Genomic DNA, 26,296 nt, shown 5'->3' on the forward strand with positions numbered 1-26,296 from the left:
GCGGATGGGGGGGCTGATAGCCTTTATTAAATGTGTTGAATATTGTTTTTAGTAGCAGTACTACAAGGCCCAGCAAGCCTCCCCGCAAGCTGGTACTTGGAGAACCACAAGTACCAGCATGCGGCGGAAAAACGGGCCCGCTGGTACCTGTAGTACTACTACTGAAAAAATACCCCAATAAAGACATAACACACACACCTTGAAAGTATAACTTTAATACATACATATATACCAACATACATACATACTTACCTATGTTCCCACGCAGGTCGGTCCTCTTCTCCATGTAGAATCCATGGTGTACCTGTTGAAAAAATTATACTCACATAATCCAGGGTAGAAGGCTCCTCGTGTAATCCATTTGTAATCCACGTACTTGTCAAAATAAAAAAACGGATACCCGACCTCGAACTGAAAGGGGCCCCTTGTTTTCACATGGGACCCCTTTCCCCGAATGCCAGGAACCCCCTCTGACTTATGTCTAAGAGGGTTCCATCAGCCAATCAGGGAGCGCCACGTTGTGGCACCCTCCTGATTGGCTGTGTGCTCCTGTACTGTATGACAGGCAGCACACGGCAGTGTTACAATGTAGCGCCTATGCGCTCCATTGTAACCAATGGTGGGAACTTTGTGGTCAGCGGTTGACCGAGAGTAACCTCACCGCTGACCGCAAAGTTCCCACCATTGGTTACAATGGAGCGCATAGGCGCTACATTGTAACACTGCCGGGTGCTGCCTGTCATACAGTACAGGAGCACACAGCCAATCAGGAGGGTGCCACAACGTGGCGCTCCCTGATTGGCTGATGGAACCCTCTTAGACATAAGTCAGAGGGGGTTCCTGACATTCGGGGAAAGGGGTCCCATGTGAAAACATGGGGCCCCTTTCAGTTCGAGGTCGGGTATCCGTTTTTTTATTTTGACAAGTACGTGGATTACAAATGGATTACACGAGGAGCCTTCTACCCTGGATTATGTGAGTAAAATTTTTTCAACAGGTACACCATGGATTCTACATGGAGAAGAGGACCGACCTGCGTGGGAACATAGGTAAGTATGTATGTATGTTGGTGTGGATATATGTATTAAAGTTATACTTTCAAGGTGTGTGTGTTATGTCTTTATTGGGGTATTTTTTTAGTAGTAGTACTACAGGTACCAGCGGGCCCGTTTTTCCGCCGCATGCTGGTACTTGTGGTTCTCCAAGTACCAGCTTGCGGGGGAGGCTTGCTGGGCCTTGTAGTACTGCTACTAAAAACAATATTCAACACATTTAACAAAGGCTATCAGCCCCCCATCCGCAGCCCTTGGATGGGGGGGACAGTCTCGGGCTTCACCCCTGGCCCTTGGGTGGCTGGGGGGGAAGGACCCCTTGATTGAAGGGGTTCCCACTCCGCCAGGGTACCCCGGCCAGGGGTGACTAGTTGGGTATTTAATGCCACGGCCACAGGGCACTGTATAAAAGTGACCCCCGGCTGTGGCATTATCTGTCCAGCTAGTGGAGCCCGGTGCTGGTTTCAAAAATACGGGGGACCCCTACGCTTTTTGTCCCCCGTATTTTTGGAACCAGGACCAGGCGCAGAGCCCGGTGCTGGTTGTTTAAATATGGGGGATGCCCTGTCAATTTTTTCCCCATATTTTTGCAACCAGGACCGGCTCAAAGAGCCCGATGCTGGTTTGGCTTAGGAGGGGGGACCCCACGCAATTTTTTTAAAATAAAATTAACACTTTCCCACCCCTTCCCACTGATATACATGCACGGTTCTCATGGATCCGTGCATGCCTATCCAATCACGGTAAAAAAAGCAGGTCTGGTTTTTTTTAGCACTTTATTACGAATTGTAATTTTTCACGGTAGTGTTTGGTTATTTTGTGATTTGCACTTTTTAGTAAATGACCGATTTCTACCAAATTGCAGGCGTATTTGACCGATGGTGTATTGATTCGTAATTTTTTCCTAGGACTTCCAAAATATTACTAATGCCCTCATCACTGCCGTGATTTTTGCTTAGTAAATTACCGAGATGACACTTTGAAGAAAAAACGGCATCTCGGTCAAAATCGGGACCTTAGTAAATATACCCCACTGGATCTACTATGGGAAATGGTGAAGCCTGATGATATTAGTCATTAGCCCTATAATAAGTACCCTATTTGCCCAGGCATTACACAAGGCCAGTAAATGTGCTATCTCCTGAGAAGGATGCAGCCTTATCATTTTTCTCCGTTATTTTAAACAGGTTATAATTTGTTTTTCCAGATATTGCCAAGAACATGGTCCAGTTGCTAATAACCCAAAACCCTAACAACAGGCCTGATATTAAACTGGTTGAAAAGTGGGAATCTAATAAGATGGTTCGTGAAGCCAAGCGACTAATGCAGGAATGTTGGGATGGTGACCCCGGTAAACGACCCAGTTTTTCTGGTAATGCCTTTTGAGCGTAATCAACTGCATGGAGCCCTATGGTTATTTGCACAGAGAAATTATGTCCAAGATCAGTTTAGGTCGTGTCGCGTCTCACAGGTTCACAGAACACCTGTTGTGCTACTTACATACTGAGGACCTAACACATGCCTACGCAGCTGCGATTCTTCAGGCTATGGAATTGCTAATCCATTGCTAGGGAAGCAGCCACCCAGAAAAGAATATAGACGTCCATCGCAAAGTCTTCAGCAACTGCGTACACATATGCGCAGCACCGACGCAATAACAAAGCATTGACTTTCTGAGTGAGTCTATGGCTACACAGACTGGCCACAGTATTAGTGACAGTGGTGCCATGTTTATCTGCATAAATGATTGCAGATGAAAGCACACACCTGCCCCAAAAATGTCTGTGACATGCTGGTGTTTTTGTCACCACTCCCTGTTGCCTCCACCAAACAGTCCCTTCCTGTCAGTCACTCCGCGGTAAAAATCTTGCTGCATGCAAAATGACAAAGGTACCTTTGTGCGTGTGCGCAGTGCGATCGTATCACATGTGCAGTCTGCCGATAATTGCTCAGTCGCTCAAACATCAGCATTGCATACAAACAAGAATTAGGACCTGAATGCAAACCCCCTCCCTTTCATTAATTAGTACCCCAGTGACTCACAGCCATACCCACTGCAGTGTGCGAAGGCCGATTGTTAGCCCTAGTCTATCCCTATATGTAGGAACTGAGAGGCTTTAGATTTAGAACATTCCTTTGAGCTTCTGTCTTCCCTGTGACAACTTTTCCGCCATCTGTCATCACATGACGTACTGAAAGCTGGGAGTCTGCATCTGTGTAGCACAATGTCTGTGTCTGTGTCTCAGCCATTTTTGTTGGCCAGCCAGAGAGACATAATGACTTGTAGGATGGTAGCTAAGAAAAGTGACTGTAAGATGCAAGCTTATAAAGGTACTTTGGGGGGTCATTCCGAGTTGATCGCTAGCTGCATTTGTTCGCAGTGCACCGATCAGGCTAAAAAACCTTAAAAGTTCTGCGCATGCATATGCGGCGCAATGCACACGCACGTCGTTCGGGCACAACGAACGATATACGAACGATGTCGTTTTGCACAGGGTCTAGCAAAGTATTTCAGTCGCACTGGTGGCCGCAGAGTGATTGACATGAAGTGGGCGTTTCTGGGTGTCAACTGACCGTTTTTAGGGAGTGTTCGGAAAAACGCAGGTGTGCCAGTAAAAACGCAGGCGTAGCTGGGTGAACGCTGGGCGGGTTTGTGACGTCAAAACAGGAACTGAACAGTCTGAAGTGATCGCAAGCGCTGAGTAGGTTTTGATCCACTCTGAAACAACACAAAAAAACTTTATAGCCGCTCTGCGATACAACCGTTCGCACTTCTGGTAAACTAAGACACTCCCAGAGGGCGGCTGCTTAGCGTTTGCACGGCTGCTAAAAACTGCTAGCGAGCGATCAACTCGGAATGACCTCCTTAAGTTGCTATTTAAAGAAAAATAATCTTTTACGTGAAAAAGCTGCTTTAAACTCTACCCAAGTAAAAATTTTGGCTGCACAACTTCTGTAACACCATATCTAACTAAGATTATTTAGCAATGGCAATCTGGCATGTTGAACACCTGTTACATGTAACATCCCTAATAATAAACACTCACTTTCTGCTTCTTCAATTCCAGCAATCATTAACCGGACACCAGAGATGCAGGAAGCGTACAAGTATGAAATTCACCATGATGTTGAAGATGTTTCGCGTAAACTCCAAAACCTATCTTCTTTGTCTGCTAGGGTAAATAACACAGCCTGGTGAGATGACATATTGGGGTATATTCAATTAAAGTCGGATCCATTCCGACATGTATTTGTCGGAATGGATCCGACAGCCCCTATTAAATCTCATCTTAATTGGACTTTTTCAAGTCGAATTGAGATGGGACGCAGAGGAGGAGAAGGGGGGCGAGCCGCGGGGAGACTAGCGAGGGACAGCCGGTGGGCATACAGGGGAGATCAGCGCTACAGTAGCGCTGCAGCAGGGTGTCACTCAGCCGTCCGACCTCACGGCAGCTTCCACTCTGCTCCCGCAAGCGTGCTGGAGCCGGGTGGAAGCTGCCGTGAGGTCGGGCAGCTGAGTGACATCCTTCTGCAGCGCTGTTGTAGCGCTGATCTCCCCTGTATGCCCGCCGGCTGTACCCCAGTCTCCCTGCGGCTCTCCCCCCTCTCCTCCTCTGGGTCTGCATCTCAGTCCGACATCTTTTGATGTCGGACTGAGATGGTCGAAAAGGGGGCCAAAACTTGTCGGTTTTCGACATAAGCACGTGAATCGGCAGCTATTCCGCTGATCCACGTGCTTTTCGACAAGTCAAATTCATCGACTTGTCGAAAAATTTAGGGATATATTGAATAGGTCGAATTAGGATTCGACCTTAAAAAGTTGAAAACTGCCGTCTTTTCGACAGATGGCATTTTTCGACTTCAATTGAATATACCCCTATGACAGTAACAACTGAAGCGAACCCCCACCCGCCTCTCACCCCAAGAGTTTTTGTGGCTTCATTAAGTTACCTGTCTCGGGCACATGGGTGCTTCATTCAGGGTTGGATGCAAATAGCAGAGCTGCTGCATCTTTGTACAAATGAATGTCAATGCCGCAGGTCGCATTAATTCCCACTGCTGACATCACATCCGACGATCCCCACCATTCATGCAGAAGCTACCTACACACTGTCAATTCACTGCAGTATCGCCCGGAGGCAGGAGAAAATAAATATGCAATAACAGAGCCATTTTCACAGCCGTGATCGCAAAATCTGTTAGTTATTGAATGCCCCCCCCCCCCAAATGTGTTAACAAGGGCCTTGTTTGCATACTGCTCTGCTGCTAGAAGATCGATGCATGCGCAGGATCTGTACTTTGCCCACTATGGGCTTCTATTGCAAGTTCTGTCACAGTTCGATTGACAGGTTGCGGTTGTTTGGCCGTGGGATAAGGGCAGTGATGAGCAGTATTCCTGGAAATAGGGGTGTGACAATCACATTTTCTGGGAGTGCCGAAGCCGGGGTCTGCGTCTTCTGTCTTCCTGCCTCTGCTATGGAACTGTGACTGTCAATCTGAGTAACCTTAGGCTTACTCAGATGACCAGTGTTTTCGCAGAGGGATCCAATGCTGTGGATCACAGAAGCTGGCAGGAGGTGTCTATTTACACGAGACGCTTTCTCCTGCGGCATTCGCACCTTTTCACATCACTGCTGCAATTTTGGACTGAACGGCTTCCATCTCTGACTCAGGCCACTAGCTGTATAACCCTTTAGGTTGCTCATATATTATAGTTTGTTTAATTTTCCTGTAAAGGGACTCTTGTTGGCCTTACAGGACAAAGACACCCTGGATGGCAGAAACGGGCTCAAATCTGATACTAACATCCAAGGTGAGTGACCATAGGTGCTTTGTACCCTGCTCCCTCACAATGCATCCTTCGTATATGCCAGAGCTGATCACATTGTAATACTTCTGTCTGTTTCTAGACAGCAATACTTTCAGCATAAGCATTTTCCAAGAAGTTATTGATCAAATTAGAAGAGCAGCGGTAAGTCCAGACACGCCAAAGGTATGTAACGCAGCAGCAATCAGGCTATTACGTGGGCTAAACACGAAGTATCTTAGAAATATTGGCCCTCATTCCGAGTTGTTAGCTCGCTAGCTGCTTTTAGCAGCAGTGCAAACGCTAAGCCGCCGCAGAAGTGCGAACGAAAGGATCGCAGCGCTGCTACAAAAAAAGATTGTGCAGTTTCTGAGTAGCTCGAGACTTACTCCTAGCTAGCGATCACTTCAGACTGTTTAGTTCCTGTTTTGACGTCACAAACACGCCCTGCGTTCAGCCATGCACGCCTACGTTTTTCCAGCAACTCCTGCATTTTTATCTGGCACGCCTGCGTTTTTTCACACACTCCCCAAAAACGGTCAGTTACCACCCAGAAACACCCACTTCCTGTCAATCACTCTGCGGCCAGCAGTGCGACTGAAAAGCGTCGCTAGAGCTTGTGTAAAACTGCATTGGCTTTTGTGAAAGTACGGCGCGTGTGCGCAGTGCGCCCCATACGCGGGTGTAGTACGGCTGACCGCCGGTCAGCTTACCGACGCCGGGACCACGCCAGCATACCGCAGCCGGGATCCCGGTGGGGAGGGGCGAGTGCAGCAAGCCCCTTGCGGGCTCGCTACGCTCGCCATGCTGCGCTCGCCACGGGTTCTATTCCCACTCTATGGGTGTCGTGGACACCCACGAGTGGAAATAGTCCCTGTTGGTCGGCATGCCGACCATCGGGATAGTGAGCCGTCGGGATAGTGGAGGAGGTCATGTGACTGTCGATCAGCTGACCGCCGGTCACATGAATACCACCCCCATACGCAGAATTGCAGTTTTTTTGCCTGATCGCTGCGCTGCGAACGAAAGCAGCTAGCGATCAACTCGGAATGAGGGCCATAGCTCCTTGTTTATGACATAGGGCCTGCTTCCAATTTGGATGAAAAAAGCCTACGCAGCTAGGGATGGCCATTAGTGGGTGAACCATCGATGGTACCATTGATAGTTAACTTTGATAGTGTAAAAGCATCTGCAAGGGAATCATCAATGTTGTGTACCACCGATGGTCATCCGTGGTTTACTATTCACTGGGATATGGTAAAAACAGAACCTGGGGGAGTGGTTTTGTGGGTGCATTGGGGCAGAGCTAGGCTCAGTGCCCCGACACATTGCAGAAAAAAGAAAACCATACAGTAGTTCTGTATCATCAGTGGCGGTAAACCATCTGGTTCTACCCCATCAATGGTAAAATTATTCAACATCAGACATACAGTAGATCATCATTGATTTTGAATAGCCATTCCCTATACACAGCTGCGATTTTTCAGTCTATGGACTTGCTAACCATTGCAAGTGAAGCAGCCATCCAGAAATGATTAGAGATGTCCAACGGAGCCATCGCAAAGTCCTCAGCACACATACTGTATACAGCATCGATGCAGAAATGAGGAACATCGACTCCCCGAGTGAGTCTATGGTCACGCCCACTGGTACAGCAGTAGCGGCACTGGCTCTATGCTTCTCTACATACATGACCGCAGCTAAAAGCAGTAACACACTCTGAAAACGGCCGTGACACTCTGTGAATAAATCCTCACTGCGAACAGTATCGCAAAGGTACCGTAGCACGTGCGCAGTGCGATCGTCAACGCATGTGCAGTATACTGATAATGGCTAATTTGCGTGAACATTGACATTGCGCACAAATCGAAACATTCCCTATTGAACTGTTTGTGAATCACGCTCCTTACAAGTCATTTATTACAATGAAGTTGTACCTTTTGCGTTGGTTGCAGTGTCTTCTTCTTCAGACTGCATTGGCTGGCTACCTCTCACTACTTCTCATGTGCTCAATTTCTGCTTTTCACCAAGGTTTACTAATAACCTTTTCACTTTATCATTCGTATTCCCATGTACTAGTTACTCCTCTGTCACTCCTGCTTATCATTCTTCTTATTCACCTCCACCGCTCCTCTGCACTGGCTGGACCAGTTACTCTTCTAACCTCTAATATCACATATCATTTCTGACCGCTCCTCTATACACTGATGTTCATCCCTCTTCCTACTTACCTCCTCTTACATATCAGCTCTACCATTCCCTGAATTATAGTACCTCATCAGCCCCTAAGTACAAGTGATCAGCTCCCTGTGCCCTAATTACTGCAGCTACGCTCTCACCATCAGAACCCCTCCCATACTTTATCCCTATGACCTGGGCAAAATGACACTACGCAAAGAAAAGTCAGTTACAAATCTCTACATTTACACATAGATTTTACAGACAGTGCTGCTGGATGGCGATTTTTAACCCTGTGCCAGCCCTGCCTTCCCCCACATACACATGTAGGGCAGAATGTATTGCTTCCCGAGTTTGGCGGCCTTGCGGGATGCTGGCAGTCACTGACCAGGTATGGTTTTGCCTTGTGATTGCTCCTTTAAAAATCTCGAGTTTGGCCAGCATCCCGCGGGGCTGCCGAATTCGGGCATCATTAAATCCCACCCGTGATATTATATTGTTACTTTGAAGGGCAAAGCTGCTGGCTCCAGGAGAAGAGGAGCACTGCCTGGAGTGTCCTAGGACTCTGTGGGTGGCTCTACAGACTGGAGGGTGCATGCCTGGAGAGTTCTGTGGATGTTCCGGGTGGCTCTACTGGCTGCATGGTGCCATTCCAAGCATTCTGCAAGCTAAATGTAGATGATGTGAGGCAGCGATGATCCTGGGTAGTGGCACCACTCGCACAACGCTAGTTACAGTAATGTGTACAGAGGACCCCTGCAGGAATAGGAAATTAGTTTAAATTTTGTTGGGGTATAATGCAAAAGGTATGAGGCTAGGGTAGAGGTATGAGGCACAGGGTGATAGGTTAGGCTATAAAGCAGCCCCTAAGTTCAAATGATCAGCTCCATGTACCCTAATTACTGCAACTACGCTCTCACCATCAGAACCCTTCCTATTCTCATTTCCCCATCGCAGACCCCAACATCTGCTCACCACAAAATGTTCCACCCGCCATGTATTGCCAACCTTTCCAACCACATTCTCATTTCTACTTTCCTATGTGCTCTGCAATGCTAGACATGTCTGTAACAAACTTCCATCCATTCAAGCCTCTTTCGCTGTTTCAGTCTCTATGTGCTATTATTAACAACTCTTTTCCTCCATTGGGGGGCAGGCGGGGGTTTCCTCCTTAACCCACACTCCTTGATCTGCTGACTGACAAGGTGGTATCCCCCAGAATCCTCCATCTTCTCCCCCTTACCATTCATCTTTTCTCTCTTTCCACTTAACCTCTGTGTTGCTGTTATCTGCCATCCATAAGGCTCAGTTTCCCAATTTTACCATGTTTTTTTTTTACTTTCCTACCCGCTGTCTCACCAAGTTTATCTACTATAGCATACAGCTATATACTGTATCTCTTATATCAATGAGCCTAATTCAGACTGGATCGCTGCAGCGGCAACCCGGGAGGGTCAGTGAGATGCTAACAGCGTTCCAACGGGGCGTTCCAACGGCGTCAGAACACTGTTAGCGGGACCCGGTCCAGACAGTGCAGGCGTGTCCGGACCGGAGCTAGGCAGCTAGGCAGCACAGGCAGGGAGCTAGTCGCCGCTGTGCGATGCTTTTGCACCCTTGGGGGGGGGGGCTGACATGAGGGTGCTGGGCGTCCCCCCCGCATGTCAAAGAAACAGATCGCAGAAGTGCTAAATTTAGTACATCTACGATCAGATCTGAATTACCCCCAATGTCCCTTACCATATTTAGTAAGATCTTTTAATGAGTTATCCAAATATTTTTTTACGTTCTTTGTCCACTGAACCAAGAACATTTCTTTTTCATCCACTAGGGGTCACTGGAGTACTCTTGGGATATGGACGGCTTCCACCGGAAGAAGGCACTGAATAAATTAATTTTTGAGACTACTCCTCCCCTCCATATCCTGCAGCACTTCAGTGTTTTTTCTGTGCTCGACACAGTTAGAAGGCATAGTGGAGCTCATCCACAAAGTATTGGAATTTTTTTCTAAGTTTTTTTTTTTCTTCAATTTCCACGTCCTTTCCCCCCTTCTAACAGGCGTGGGTCAGGGACAGTGGAAGCGGCTGAGTAGCCGTGAGTGTCGGACCTCTCTGTAAAGAGCTCCCTCACTCCACTTGCAGGCTGCCTGCAGGAAAGCTGGACGGAGCTTGGATGAAGGCCCCGTCATAGACTTTTGTCACGGTCCAGGTATGTTGGGTTGGGGCGGTCAGCGCTTGCTGCCGCTCCACTGTTGGGGATTGTTGGGTACTCACCGCTGCCCGGAGCGCGTGTACATGGGCCGCTTCACGGTCCATGCGGCGCGCTCTCACTCTCCGGCTCCCGGCATCCTAAGAGACCGCTGCTCCCTGCGCAGCAGCAGCGCTGCTTGGCTACACAGACACGCCGTTATGCTGTGTGTGGCGGGCGGGAGCACGTGTGCATAGGCCGCTCCACGGCTCTATGCAGCACGCTCTCTGCTTCCGCCATCCGCCCGCAGCAGCCGAGGAGTTCCGTTGTCCGGGGTCTACAGGCAGGCCGCTCACACGGCCCTTTGCAAAACTTCCACAGGCCCAGACCCGGTGCTGTACACGGAGGTCGTGGGAGTGGGGGGGGGAGACTTTAACAGTATTTGGCAGTGCAAGAAATGCTTAATATGTTTAAATGTTCTCCTGTCTGTTCCAGGTTTCCTATTTTTACATCTCGGCTAAGAGTGGTACTAGAGGAATTTTGGGGTCAGTTTTCGTATTTCTGGCAGGCACTGCACTTGCCTAGATATATACCAGGAACTTTGGTGTTATTACTGAGTCGTGCAGTCTGTCTGTGTGGAGTTTGTATTGTCTGTCTTCATAATGAGTAAGACACCAGCAAAATCTAAGAAACATTTGTCATGTCATGTCTGTAAGAGTGTGTTGCCTGATGGATCCACCACATGTACAGCATGTGTTGTTAATACAGCCATAAATACGATTTCCATTCCAGAAGTAAAGGCATCTCAGGACCCGCCATGGGCTTTACTTGCAGATGTATTAGTTGGTTTACAATCAGAACTGGCCGCCTCTCGTGAAGAAAGAGAGGCGGCAAGATCTGAGTTTAAGATGAGACCATTTGAGTTACCTGGGGAGTCTCAAACTGGTCATAAGTCCACCTTGAGTGGAAAAGATAAGTTTCCTTTTCCTACTAATTTTCCTGTCTCTGGGATACTAGACCTCACTGAACAGGAGTACGAGGAGGGCGAAATAGAACAACAGAGGTGACGACTTGGACAGCCCAGGTATTGACAATCTCATCAGAGCAGTACGTCAGTCGCTGGAGTTTACGGAAACTGAGGAGCCACTGACGAATGATGAGGTAGTCTTTACTAAACGACAGAGATCTCCGATGTGTTTCCCTATCTCGGAATCTCTTAATAAAATGTTACTGGAGTCACGGAAAAATCCGGACAAACGGTTTTCTATTCCTCGTAGATTTAAATCGAGTTACCCGTTTCCAGAGGCCATGACAGCTACATGGGAGAACCCACCTTTGGTGGATTCATCCGTATCTAAACTTACGAGGAAGTTAACCATACCAGTCCCAACTGCTACTACGCTTAAAGACCCTGCAGATCGTAAAATAGAGGCTATGCTAAGGTCCATGTACACAGCAACTGGAGTGCTGTTAAGACCTGGGTTGGTTGGCATTTGGGTTACTAAAGCTTTAATGGTATGGATAAAAGAGCTCAAGTCGGCTCTGCAAGATGACCATCTTATACTTCTCGCGGATCAAATCTGGGAAGCTGCTGAATATCTATGTACAGCTTCTACTGACGTCTGTCAGCTTACTTCTCGCCTGTCCTCATCGCTAGTCACAGTACGACGAGCACTTTGGCTGCGTTCGTGGCAGGCGGAGACGGAGGTTAAAAAAGGTATAGAGGCATTGCCTTATGATGGCGAGAAACTTTTTGGTCCTGAATTGGACAAATGGATTTCTGAGGCTACTGGAGGGAAGTCTGTTTTTCTTCCATCGCCTACAACTATACCTAAACGGAAATATTCTGGTCCGGCGTTCAAATCCTTTAGAACTCAGCCCTTTCGTGGGCAGGGAGGAGCAGTCACGCCGGGCAGAAGAGGTCGGGGACGTAGTGCCCGACAATCCAATGCACGTCGTCAAGACACCAAGACCACTAACAAACCAGTGGCATGACGGGCTCCCAGCCCATCTCGGATCTCCAATTGTGGGAGCACGCCTTCAGAGCTTTCAGGAGGCGTGGCTGCAGACGTCCACAGATGGGTGGATCCGCAATTTAGTATTAGAGGGTTACAAAATAGAGTTCGATTATCTTCCGACAGGAAGATTTTTCACGACAGGACTGCCTGTGTCGGACGACAAGAAAGCAGTTCTGCAGGTTGCCATTCAGTCTCTGCTGAATGCTGCAGTGATAATTCCGGTCCCTGTGCAGGAACAGGGGCAGGGTTATTATTCCAGTCTGTTTCTGGTACCAAAACCAGATGGCTCAGTCAGGCCAATATTGAACCTAAAAGGTCTCAATCATTACGTCACTTACCACAGATTCAAGATGGAATCTCTCAGGTCAGTAATTGCAGGGTTAGAGCCACAGGAATTCATGATTGCACTAGATCTCAAGGATGCGTATTTGCACATTCCGATTTGGCCACCTCACCAGAGTTTCTTAAGGTTTGCGATAAGACGAGACCATTACCAATTTCAGGCTCTACCGTTTGGCCTCTCATCAGCGCCTCGGGTATTCACCAAGGTAATGTCCGTGATGACAGCTCATCTCAGGTCCCTAGGGGTAATAATTGTTCCGTATTTAGACGATCTACTCATAAAGGCTCCGTCTCAACAATTGCTTCTCCAACATGCCTTACTAACGTACAATGTACTAGTTCAGCACGGTTGGATAGTCAGTTTAAAGAAATCACATCTAATTCCGTGTCAACGACTTCAATTCCTAGGGATGATTCTCGATACAGTAAAACAAAGGGTTTACCTGCCACAACAGAAAGTACAGGGCATTCGTCATCTGGTGCAATTAGTGCTCAAGCCACGCACAGTCTCAGTACATTTGTGCATTCGCCTTCTAGGCACAATGGTGGCGGCTTTCGAAGCACTTCAGTTCGGAAGATTTCACTCACGTCCGTTTCAACTGGAGGTGTTAGCACAGTGGTCGGGATCACATCTGCAGCTGCACCACAGGGTGAGGTTGTCACCACAAGTCAGGGTGTCTCTTCTCTGGTGGTTAAAAATACACAATCTATCTGCAGGGAGACGATTCGGCGTCGCGAATTGGATAATTCTGACAACAGACGCAAGTCTCAGAGGTTGGGGAGCTGTAGTTCAGAGTTATCGGCTCCAGGGCCTCTGGGCGGATCACGAAAGATCGCTATCCATAAATGTTCTGGAACTCAGGGCGATTTACAATGCTCTAAGACAAGCGGTGTACATGTTTCGTTTTCAGACTGTTCAGGTGCAGTCAGACAACGCGACGGCAGTCGCATATATAAACAAACAAGGAGGAACGAGAAGCCGCATGGCTATGCGGGAAGTAGCTCGGATCCTCAGATGGGCCGAATATCACCAGGTGATATTATCGGCAGTGTTCATTCCTGGAGTGGACAACTGGGAGGCAGATTTTCTCAGTCGTCGGGATTTTCATCCAGGAGAGTGGGCATTGAATCCAGAAGTATTTCAGATGTTGATCCAGAAGTGGGGTTACCCTCAGGTGGATCTAATGGCATCCCGCCACAATCATCAGGTGTCAAGATATGTGTCCAGAACAAGAGATCCAGGGGCAGTGGCGGTGGATGCTCTCACAGCCACGTGGCCATACAGCCTTGTGTATCTGTTTCCACCGTTTCCGCTGCTCCCGTTGGTGCTAAAACGGATCAAGAGAGGGTTCGTCACAGTCATTCTAATAGCGCCTCATTGGCCTCGGAGGGCTTGGTTCTCGGATCTCCTCGGGTTACTCGCAGACGATCCGTGGCCACTCCCACTACGTCCGGACCTGTTACAACAGGGTCCGTTCCTTTACCCCGATTTAGCGCGGCTGCGTTTGACGGGGTGGCTGTTGAAAAGGCCATCTTAAGGAAAGAGGGCATTCCTGAGTCTGTTATACCAACCATGGTACGAGCTAGGAAGCCGGTTACGGCAGCTCATTATTATAGAATTTGGCGTACTTATATAGGTTGGTGTGAAGCTCGGAAATTTCCGACATCGTCTTTTAAATTATCCCGTCTTTTGTTATTTTTACAAATGGGGTTAGATGGAGGACTACGTCTTTCCACACTAAAGGTGCAGGTATCTGCGTTGTCAATTTATTTTCAAAGGAAATTGGCCTCGTTGCAGTCAATACATACGTTTCTACAGGGTGTAAAGAGGATACAGCCTCCTTTCATTCCACCTACAGCACCATGGGACTTGAATCTGGTTTTAGATTTCTTACAGTCCGATTACTTTGAACCCTTACAACAAGTGGATATTAAATTTCTCACTTGGAAAACGATTTTTCTTTTAGCCTTAGCTTCGGCTAAGCGTGTTTCAGATTTGGGTGCCTTGTCATGCAAGTCACCGTATTTAATTTTTCATGATGACAGAGCGGAACTTCGGACGAATCCCGCTTTTCTACCAAAGGTAGTGTCGTCTTTTCACATCAATCAACCAATAGTAGTTCCTGTGTTAACAGGAGATTCTGGAACGTTGGATGTGGTTCGCGCATTGCGCATCTATGTTTCCCGAACGTCTACTGTGCGTAAGACAGATACGTTGTTTGTTCTCTATGACGCAGCTAAGAGGGGTTGGCCAGCCTCTAAGCAGACCTTATCCAGATGGATCAAACTGACTATACGTCAGGCTTACCTTTATGCTAAGTTACAGCCACCTACTTCAGTAACAGCTCATTCCACACGTTCTGTGGGGACGTCATGGGCAGCGAGTCGTGGGGCTTCTACGACACAGCTTTGCCGTGCGGCTACTTGGTCGTCAGTGCACACGTTTGTGCGCTTTTACAAGTTTGATACGTTCGCGGCAGCAGCATCTAGCTTTGGCCGTTTAGTGTTACAGGTGCCAAACAGCTCTCCCGCCACGGAGGAGACTTTGGTACATCCCAAGAGTACTCCAGTGACCCCTAGTGGATGAAAAAGAAAATAGGATTTTGGTACCTACCAGGTAAATCCTTTTCTTTGAATCCATAGGGGGCACTGGACGCCCACCCAGAGCAGTTTACCTGTTTTAGGAGTCCAGTGGTTCTTATGGTAACACACTTTCACGACTGGTTTAAATTTAACAAGGGTTAATCAGTTATGGTGTCAACTGTTTAGTTGTCTGTTACGTTGTGTCAACTTTATTGTTGTCTGTGAGACTATATGTAATTCTCCTTTTGTCAATCTCTCTATCGATCCTGTTCGGCTCAGTAAAAAACACTGAAGTGCTGCAGGATATGGAGGGGAGGAGTAGTCTCAAAAATTAATTTATTCAGTGCCTTCTTCCGGTGGAAGCCGTCCATATCCCAAGAGTACTCCAGTGCCCCCTATGGATTCAAAGAAAAGGATTTACCTGGTAGGTACCAAAATCCTATTTTCTGTCCAATACTGACATTTGTTTTTCTCTAACGTCCTAAGTGGATGCTGGGGACTCCGTAAGGACCATGGGGAATAGCGGCTCCGCAGGAGACTGGGCACATCTAAAGAAAGCTTTAGGACTATCTGGTGTGCACTGGCTCCTCCCCCTATGACCCTCCTCCAAGCCTCAGTTAGATCTCTGTGCCCGAACGAGAAGGGTGCACACTAGGGGCTCTCCTGAGCTTCTTAGTGAAAGTTTTAGTTTAGGTTTTTTATTTTCAGTGAGACCTGCTGGCAACAGGCTCACTGCATCGAGGGACTAAGGGGAGAAGAAGCGAACTCACCTGTGTGCAGAGTGGATTGGGCTTCTTAGGCTACTGGACATTAGCTCCAGAGGAACGATCACAGGCCCAGCTTGGATGGGTCCCAGAGCCGCGCCGCCGGCCCCCTTACAGAGCCAGAAGGCAGAAGAGGTCCGGAAAATCGGCGGCAGAAGACGTCCTGTCTTCAACAAGGTAGCGCACAGCACTGCAGCTGTGCGCCATTGCTCTCAGCACACTTCACACTCCGGTCACTGAGGGTGCAGGGCGCTGGGGGGGGGCGCCCTGAGACGCAATAATAAACACCTTGGATGGCAAAAAATGCATCACATATAGCTCCTGGGCTATATGGATGCATTTAACCCCTGCCAAAATACATAAAAAAACGGGTGATAAGGCCGCCGATAAGGGGGCGGAGCCTATCTCCTCAGCACACTGGCGCCATTTTCCCTCACAGCTCCGTTGGAGGGAAGCTCCCTGGCTCTCCCCTGCAGTCACTACACTACAGAAAGGGTTAAAAAAGAGAGGGGGGCACAAATTAGGCGCAGTATTAACTATACAGCAGCTATAAGGGGAAAAACACTTATATAAGGTTATCCCTGTATATATATAGCGCTCTGGTGTGTGCTGGCAAACTCTCCCTCTGTCTCCCCAAAGGGCTAGTGGGGTCCTGTCCTCTATCAGAGCATTCCCTGTGTGTGTGCTGTATGTCGGTACTTTTGTGTCGACATGTATGAGGAGAAAAATGAGTGGAGACGGAGCAGATTGCCTGTAATAGTGATGTCACCCCCTAGGGGGTCGACACCTGAGTGGATGAACTGTTGGAAGAAATTACGTGACAGTGTCAGCTCTGTATAAAAGACAGTGGTTGACATGAGACAGCCGGCTACTCAGCTTGTGCCTGTCCAGACGTCTCATAGGCCGTCAGGGGCTCTAAAGCGCCCGTTACCTCAGATGGCAGATATAGACGCCGACACGGATACTGACTCCAGTGTCGACGGTGAAGAGACAAATGTGACTTCCAGTAGGGCCACACGTTACATGATTGAGGCAATGAAAAATGTTTTACACATTTCTGATAATACGAGTACCACCAAAAAGGGGTATTATGTTCGGTGAGGAAAAACTACCTGTAGTTTTCCTGAATCTGAGAAATTAAATGAGGTGTGTGATGATGCGTGGGTTTCCCCCGATAACAACTGATAATTTCTAAAATGTTATTGGCATTATATCCTTTCCCGCCAGAGGTTAGGGTGCGTTGGGAAACACCCCCTAGGGTGGATAAAGCGCTCACACGCTTGTAAGGGTTCTATCGTCTCCTGAGATGACCGCCCTTAAGGATCCTGCTGATAGAAAGCAGGAGGGTATCCTAAAATGTATTTACACACATACTGGTGTTATACTGCGACCAGCAATCGCCTCAGCCTGGATGTGCAGTGCTGGGTTGGCGTGGTCGGATTCCCTGACTGAAAATATTGATACCCTAGATAGGGACAGTATATTTTTGCCTATAGAGCATTTGAAAGTTGCATTTCTATATATGCGTGATGCACAGCGGAATATTTGCCGACTGGCATCAAGTCTAAGTGCGTTGTCCATTTCTACCAGTAGAGGGTTATGGACACGTCAGTGGTCAGGTGATGCGTATTCCAAACGGCATTTGGAAGTATTGCCTTATTAAGGGGAGGAGTTATTTGGGGTCGGTCTTTCAGACCTGGTGGCCACGGCAACAGCTGGGAAATCCACGTTTGTACCCCAGGTCGCCTCTCAACATGAGAAGATGCCGTATTATCAGGCGCAGTCTTTTCGTGGATAAGCGGGCAAAAGGTTCCTCATTTCTGCCCCGTGACAGAGGGAGAGGAAAAAGGCTGCAGAAATCAGCCAGTTCCCAGGAACAGAAACCCTCTCCCGCCTCTGCCACGCCCTCAGTATACGCTGGGGCTTTACAAGCAGAATCAGGCACGGTGGGGGGCCCGTCTCAATGAATTTCAGCGCGCAGTGGGCTCACTCGCAAGTAGACCTCTGGATCCTTCAGGTGATATCTCAGGGGTACAAATTAGAATTCGAGACGTCTCCCCCTCGCCGTTTCCTAAAGTCGGCTTTACCGATGTCTCCTTCTGACAGGGAGACAGTTTTGGAAGCCATTCACAAGCTGTATTCCCAGCAGGTGATAATCAAGATACCCCTCCTGCAACAGGGAACGGGGTATTATTCCACACTGTTGTGGTACCGAAGCCGGACGGCTCGGTGAGACCGATTCTAAATCTAAAATCTTTGAACACTTACATACAGAGGTTCAAATTCAAGATTAAGTCACTCAGAGCAGTGATTGCGAACCTGGAAGAAGGGGACTACATGATGTCTCGGGACATCAAGGATGCTTACCTTCATGTCAAAATTTACCCTTCTCACCAAGGGTACCTCAGGTTTATGGTACAGAACTGTCACTATCAGTTCAGACGCTGCCGTATGGATGGTCCACGGCACCCCGGGTCTTTACCAAGGTAATGGCCGAAATGATGATATTCCTTCAAAGGAAGGGAATTTTAGTTATCCCTTACTTGGACGATTCCCTGATAAGGGTAAGATCCAGGGAACAGTTGGAGGTCGGTGTAACACTATCTCAGGTAGTGTTGCTGCAGCACGGTTGGATTCTCAATATTCCAAAATCGCAGCTGGTTCCGACGACTTGTCTTCTGTTCCTAGGGATGATCCTGGACACAGTCCAGAAAAAGGTGTTTCTCCCGGAGGAGAAAGCCAGGGAGTTATCCGAGCTAGTCAGGAACCTCCTAAAACCGAGCCAAGTCTCAGTGCATCAATGCACAAGGGTTCTGGGTAAAATGGTGGCTTCCTACGAAGCAATCCCATTCGGCAGATTCCACGCAAGAACTTTCCAGTGGGACCTGCTGGACAAATGGTCCGGGTCGCATCTTCAGATGCATCAGCGGATAACCCTGTCACCAAGGACAAGGGTGTCCCTCCTGTGGTGGTTGCAGAGTGCTCATCTTCTAGAGGGCCGCAGATTCGGCATTCAGGACTGGGTCCTGGTAACCACGGATGCCAGCCTGCGAGGCTGGGGAGCAGTCACACAGGGAAGGAATATCCAGGACTTATGGTCAAGCCTGGAGACATCACTTCACATAAATATCCTGAAGCTAAGGGACATTTACAATGCTCTAAGCTTAGCAAGACCTCTGCTTCAAGGTCAGCCGGTGTTGATCCAGTCGGACAACATCACGGCAGTCACCCATGTAAACAGACAGGGTGGCTCAAGAAGCAGGAGGGCAATGGCAGAAGCTGCAAGGATTCTTCGCTGGGCGAAAAATCATGTGATAGCACTGTCAGCAGTATTCATTCCGGGAGTGGACAACTGGGAAGCAGACTTCCTCAGCACGACCTCCACCCGGGAGAGTGGGGACTTCACCCAGAAGTCTTCCACATGATTATAAACCGTTGGGAAAAACTCGACAGGTATTGCGCCAGGTCCAGGGACCCTCAGGCAATAGCTGTAGACGCTCTGGTAACACCGTGGGTGTACCAGTCAGGGTATGTGTTCCCTCCTCTGCCTCTCATACCCAAGGTACTGAGATTGATAAGATGGAGAGGAGTAAGCACTATATTCGTGGCTCTGGATGGGCCAAGAAGGATTTGGTAACCGGAACTTCAAGAGATGCTCACGGAGGATCCGTGGCCTCTACCTCTAAGAAGGGACCTGCTCCAGCAAGGACCCTGTCTGTTCCAAGACTTACCGCGGCTGCGTTTGACGGCATGATGGTTGAACGCCGGATCCTGAAGGAAAAAAGTCATTCCGGATGAAGTCATCCCTATCCTGATCAAAGCCAGGAAGGATGTAACCGCAAAAACATTATCACCGCAATTGGCGAAAATATGTTGCGTGGTGCGAGGCCAGTAAGGCCCGACGGTGGAAATTCAACTGGGTCGATTCCTACATTTCCTGCAAACAGGAGTGTCTATGGGCCTGAAATTGGGGTCCATTAAGGTTCAAATTTCGGCCCTGTCAATTTTCTTCCAAAAAAGAACTAGCTTCAGTCCCTGAAGTTCAGACGTTTGTAAAAGGGGTACTGCATATACAGCCTCCTTTTGTGCTCCAGTGGCACTTTGGGATCTCAATGTAGTTTTGGGTTCCAAAAGTCACATTGGTTTGAACCACTTAAATCTGTGGAGTTAAAATATCTTACATGGAAAGTGGTCATGCTGTTGGCCCTGGCCTGGGCCAGGCGCGTGTCAGAATTGGCGGCTTTATCCTAAAAAAGCCCTTATCTGATGTTCCATTCGGACAGGGCGGAATTGAGGACTCGTCCTCAGTTTCTCCCTAAGGTGGTTTCAGCGTTTCACCTGAACCAACCTATTTGTGGTGCCTGCGGCTACTAGGGACTTGGAGGACTCCAAGTTGCTAGACGTTGTCAGGGCCCTGAAAATATATGTTTCCAGGAGGGCTGGAGTCAGGAAATCTGACTCGCTGTTTATCCTGTATGCACCCAACAAGCTGGGTGCTCCTGCTTCTAAGCAGACTATTGCTCGTTGGATTTGTAGTACAATTCAGCTTGCACATTCTGTGGCAGGCCTGCCACAGCCAAAAATCTGTAAATGCCCACTCCACAAGGAAGGTGGGCTCATCTTGGGCGGCTGCCCGAGGGGTCTCGGCTTTACAACTTTGCCGAGCAGCTACTTGGTCAGGAGCAAATGCGTTTGTAAAATTATACAAAATTGATATCCTGGCTGAGGAGGACTTGGAGTTCTCTCATTTGGTGCTGCAGAGTCATCCGCACTCTCCCGCCCGTTTGGGAGCTTTGGTATAATCCCCATGGTCCTTACGGAGTCCCCAGCATCCACTTAGGACGTTAGAGAAAATAAGAATTTACTTACCGATAATTCTATTTCTCATAGTCCGTAGTGGATGCTGGGCGCCCATCCCAAGTGCGGATTGTCTGCAATACTTGTACATAGTTATTGTTACAAAAATCGGGTTATTATTGTTGTGAGCCATCTTTCAGAGGCTCCTCTTTTATCATGCTGTTAACTGGGTTCAAATCACAGGTTATACGGTGTGATTGGTGTGGCTGGTTTGAGTCTTAACCGGGATTCAAAATCCTTCCTTATTGTGTACGCTCGTCCGGGCACAGTATCCTAACTGAGGCTTGGAGGAGGGTCATAGGGGGAGGAGCCAGTGCACACCAGATAGTCCTAAAGCTTTCTTTAGATGTGCCCAGTCTCCTGCGGAGCCGCTATTCCCCATGGTCCTTACGGAGTCCCCAGCATCCACTACGGACTATGAGAAATAGAATTATCGGTAAGTAAATTCTTATTTTAATTTTTCAGGATCACAATCAAGACGCTCTTGAAGCAGAAGGTTAGAAATATTTTGTTCTTCAAAGCCAATCACCTGAGCATCTATTTATAGAGGCTAATACTGCACAATAGCTATAATGTAGCACAATTGTACACTACAGATATGTTTATATGTGTTAGCCGCACACCCCCCTTCCCCCTTTATAAGTGTGGTCTGCACTATGGCCCTCATTCCGAGTTGATCGCTCGCTGGCTACTTTTAGCAGCCGTGCAAACGCATTGTCGCCGCCCACTGGGGAGTGTATTTTTGCTTTGCAGAAGTGCGAACGCTTGTGCAGCAGAGCGCCGGCAAAATCATTTTATGCAAAACAAGACCAGCCCTGTAGTTACTCTTCGTGTGCGTTGATTCTAACGACGGAGGGACTGCTTTCGACATCACACACCCGCCCTGCGTTCGCCCAGCCACGCCTGCATTTTTCCCGACACGCCTGCGTTTTTCTAAGCACTCCCTGAAAACCGTCGGTTGACACCCAGAAACGCCCACTTCATGTCAATCTTCCTGCATTCGGCCGTGCGACTGAAAGCTTTGCTAGAACCTGTGCAAAACCACAATGCACTTTATAACCGTACGTCACGCGTGCGCATTGCGGTGCATACGCATGCACAGATTAGCCATTTTTTTCACTGATTGCTGCATTGCGAACAACGGCAGTTAGCGATCAACTCGGAATGACCCCCAATAGCCCATGGGCAGCAGTCGCAACTGTTCATTACTGAGATTAAGGGTTATGTGAGGCGCTTTTGAACATTAGAGCAGTGGTTCTCAAACTCGGTCCTCAGGACCCCACACAGTGCATGTTTTGCAGGTAACCCAGCAGGTGCACAGGTGTATTCATTACTCACTGACACATTTTAAAAGGTCCACAGGTGGAGCTAATTATGTCACTTGTGATTCTGTGAGGAGACCTGCAAAACATGCACCCTGTGGGGTCCTGAGGACCGAGTTTGAGAACCTGTGCATTAGAGCACAGGTTCTCAAACTCGGTCCTCAGGACCCCACACGGTTCATGTTTTGCAGGTCACCTGTAGATTTTTAAAATGTGGCAGTTGGTCATACACAGTGCGCCTGCTGGGTGACATGGAAAACGTGAACCGTGTGGGGTCCCGAGGACCGAGTTTGAGAACCTGTGCATTAGAGGATCACTTCCAATGCAACCTCCAGAGTATCAGGCTACCTACCACTGATTTACTCACTTGCTGCTATAACTGGTGAATCAGATGATGATGCCACAGCAGATAAACAGTGTAATTGTAATGCTAACAGTGGATGTTCAGAAAAACTGCCGCAATTTTTGCACACCAAGCTGTTATATATAAGAAGGCGGTAACTTATAGGTACTCTTCTGCAAGTTATTGATTCCACATTTCCTAATTATCTGCTCCAGTAAAGATAAACTCTAAACAGTAAAATGGCCAGAGCTAGTATAGTAATAACATTTTTTGGATCATGATATGCACCAACATTGTTACTAATTGCCTTAGGTAGTGGAATAGATAAAATGATACCACTTTTATAAATCTGTTTTAGCTAACTAAGTATTGGTTTCTCCTCCACAGAATTCTTACAATCACATTTTTCTCAAATTGTTCAAAGTAAACCTGACCTGAGCGATATATTAGATGACCTCTATTCTAGCAGTTATTTAACACAAGAGACTATGGACATGATACAGTCTGGCACTCCCCAGGAACAGGTCAGGAAGACTCTGCGTATGATCATTAACAATGGAAAGGCAAGCTGCCATGAATTCCTTCGGCTCTTGAAGATTCACTATCCTTCGCTGATGACATCGCTGAGGGACTAGAACTCTGTTAACCTCTTATGTTGGTTCTGGAGAAAGAGGACAGCTGTAAGCATGATACTCTATCACTACCTGACTTTACACTGTCATTGTCACTGTCATCACTGAGTGGTATTAAACCCTCAAAAATGTTTTCATACTTTAAAGTGGAAGGTGAACATGACGCTAAGTCTAATGGGCAAATTTACTAAGATGGGAGTTCTATTTTAGATGGGATGTTGCCAATAGTAACCAATTAGATTCTACTCATTTATCTAGCACCTTTTTGAAGATAATACCTGGAATATGATTGGTTGCTATGGGCAACATCCCATCTTAAATAGAACTCTCATCTTAGTAAATTTACCTCTATGGGGTGTATTCAATAAGAGTTGGAAACTGCCATCTTGTTGGAAAGACGGCAGTTTCCGACTGGAATAGATCGGAAGCGGTTCCGACCTATTCAATAGGGGCACATTTTTTCCGACAAGTCAGGAAACCTCACTTGTCGGAAAGCAGGTGGATCGATTCCGCCGATCCACCTGCTGCTGTCGGAAACGGGGCCAAATCCGACAGGTCCGACAAACTCAATCCGACTTGAAAATAAGTCGGACTGAGGTGAGGAGATGGGGAGCGGTGCGGCGGGCTACGGGGATGAGAGGTACCTTGACGGCCGTCCCCCGGCCAGGCACCTTTCTCCCTGTAGTGCCTCCCCCGCAGACATCACCCCTGCTGCCAGCTCCGGCTGCCGATCGCCACACTGCTCCCCCCGCTGGCCACGTCACGCTGTTCCCCTCCGCTGGGACACAGGCAACGGACAAATCCGACAGTCAGAATTGGCCGCTCTTTGAATAGGGGTTGTCGGGTCCATTCCGACAACTGCATTATCGAATATACCCCTAAGTTGCTTACCGGCACCCTGCCATAGTTCAAAGTCGATTACCTTAGTCAAATGTCTTAAGCAATTAATATGTTGACTTGAGGGCACCAAGTTATAATATAACAGAACTTATCTTTAGATTGTAAGCTCTCACGAGCAGGGCCTTTTTACCTCATGTGCTTTTCCCTCCCTCCCTTACACCATCATCTCCGTCCCACTGCTAACAACCCCTCCAAGCCTTTGGTTTCAGCCTGTGCTGCTTTAATGAGTATTATTGAGTATTATGTCCATATAGCTAGTACCCCATGTTCTGCAGTGTTTTTTTACTTTAGTTATTTCCATGTTTTCTTGTTTTGTTTGTGCTGTCTCTGCGTATGCACTTTGTAAAGAGCTGTAGACACCTTGTGGTGCATCTATAAATAAAGGAGAATTATAAATCTCTTTACGTAAGAGCAAAGGATGATACGTATTGCATACATACAGTACCTACTCTCACGGAAGTTGCGGGAGACTCACAATTTTTCAGGTAGTGCCCTGCACCCTCGAAAGAGTAGCCATATCTCCCCCCATCCCACTTACTGCCATAGGAAAGTGGGCAGGATGTGGGGAAAACTCGGGGAATTGCAGCTCCATTTTGAGGGGATGGGTGGAGCTAAGTGACACAACACTTGTGTAATTTAGTCCCGTCTCTTCCTCGCGGAATCTCAGCATTTTGCCACTACGGATCGTGGCCTAATAACATGTTAGCCCTGACCCGCCCGCCGAAGTTGCCTGCAGTGTCTCCTCTCCAGGCTTCTCCCAGAGAGGAGTCCTGCAAAGTAGGTAACATCTTTGTAGCATGGAGAGGCGTCTGTTACATGTAGTATTAACAAAAAACAACATCACTGCTGAAGACTGAATGCAGCGTTCCCATCACCCACCGCAATTCTCTAATTTATTTGTGGAACTATGGGGGTCATTCCGACCTGTTCGCATGCAGCGGCTCTTCGCTGCGGTGCGAACGGGTCAGGACTGCAGCTGCATGGCGGCCGCAATGTGCACACGTGTCATTGCCTGGCGACGGTTGTCGCCGGGCACCGACGCCGTCTGCGCAGAAAGTGATCGCAGCGGCGATCGCATGAAGACTGATAGGCGGGAGGCGTTCCAGGGCGTCAACTGACCGCTTTGAAGGTGTGGTGGGGCGAACGCAGTCGGATCCAGGCGTTTGGAGGGAGGATGTCTGACGTCAATCCCGGGACCTTCATCGCTGGATCCGCCGCACAGGGTAAGTAACTCTTACCCTGGTCTTGTTTTGCAGGAAACGTTTTTAGCATAACAGGGCTGCATAAGCGTTCGCAGCCCTGCTATGCTAAAATACACTCCCCCATAGGCGGCGTCAAGTTGATCGCACCAGCAGCAAAAAGTTGCTACCTGCGATCAACTCGAAAGAGGGCCAATATTTCCATTGTAATTAAAATAACTAAAATAATAAGCTTTTAATATTTAATGGTTGAAATGTCTCAAATTCCCTTTGAACAAGATCAGTGTCACAGCTCCAAGAGGGGGCAGTCTGGTTGGGGATCTGGTCTGAAGGTCAACACTGTCTAGGTCGACAATGTTTAGGTCGACCACTATAAGTCGACAGTCACTAGGTCGACATGGATGGAAGGTCGACAGGGTTTATAGGTCGACATGTGCTAGGTCGACAGGTCTAAAGGTCGACATGAGTTTTTCACTTTTTTTCTTTTTTTGAATTTTTTCATACTTAACGATCCACGTGGACTACGATTGGAATGGTAATCTGAAGCATGGCGAGCCATGCGAGGGGACACGGTGCACTTATTTGGGTTCCCAGTCCCTTTACGAAGAAAACGACACCCAAAAAAAACACCTCATGTCGACATTTAGACCTGTCGACCTAGCACATGTCGACCTAGAAACCCTGTCGACCTTCCATCCATGTCGACCTAGTGACTGTCGACCTATAGTGGTCGACCTAAACATTGTCGACCTAGATACTGTCGATTTGATGAACCACACCCGTCTGGTTGGCACAGTGATGGGCAATGAAGAAGGTGTTGCTTGGTATAGGGGGCTGGGCGCGTGACATGACACAGGATGCTGTGGGTGGGGGCATGGATACATAATTGTGTCATAATGGCCACACCTCCTGCTATACAATACCGTAATTACCAGCATGTTACAGTTGGGGCGTGGCTACAATGACGTGATTCAGCACAAATCACGTCATCGGCCGCCCAGTCCGTCCACATCACTCGGCTCCGGGAGACACTTGCCCACTCTTCCGGGTGGCCAGGGGTGCCATCCAATTTTCGGGAGCCTCTTGGCCATTCCAGAAGAGTAGGCAAGTATGGA

General features: G+C 48.1%; 1 protein-coding gene across 4 annotated transcripts in view; it reads left to right on the plus strand.

The window, feature by feature from the left end:
- The window catches only part of LOC134981013 (receptor-interacting serine/threonine-protein kinase 2-like), an 86,089-nt gene extending 60,554 nt beyond the window's left edge, over positions 1–25,535 (plus strand). For 2 of the 4 annotated variants that reach the window (XM_063948110.1, XM_063948113.1), the window contains exons 5-10: positions 2,260–2,424; positions 4,121–4,230; positions 5,790–5,865; positions 5,963–6,045; positions 21,251–21,281; positions 22,838–25,535. In XM_063948110.1, the coding sequence (XP_063804180.1) occupies positions 2,260–2,424; positions 4,121–4,230; positions 5,790–5,865; positions 5,963–6,045; positions 21,251–21,281; positions 22,838–23,085 (713 nt within the window). In that variant the 3' untranslated portion in view covers positions 23,086–25,535. The remainder of the gene's footprint in view (positions 1–2,259; positions 2,425–4,120; positions 4,231–5,789; positions 5,866–5,962; positions 6,046–21,250; positions 21,282–22,837) is intronic. The other 2 variants (XM_063948112.1, XM_063948111.1) reach the window with 2 other exon arrangements.
- The last annotated feature ends 761 nt before the right edge of the window (positions 25,536–26,296 follow it).

Source organism: Pseudophryne corroboree, chromosome 12 (genome assembly GCF_028390025.1).
Source record: "Pseudophryne corroboree isolate aPseCor3 chromosome 12, aPseCor3.hap2, whole genome shotgun sequence".
Taxonomy (NCBI): Eukaryota; Metazoa; Chordata; class Amphibia; order Anura; family Myobatrachidae; genus Pseudophryne; species Pseudophryne corroboree.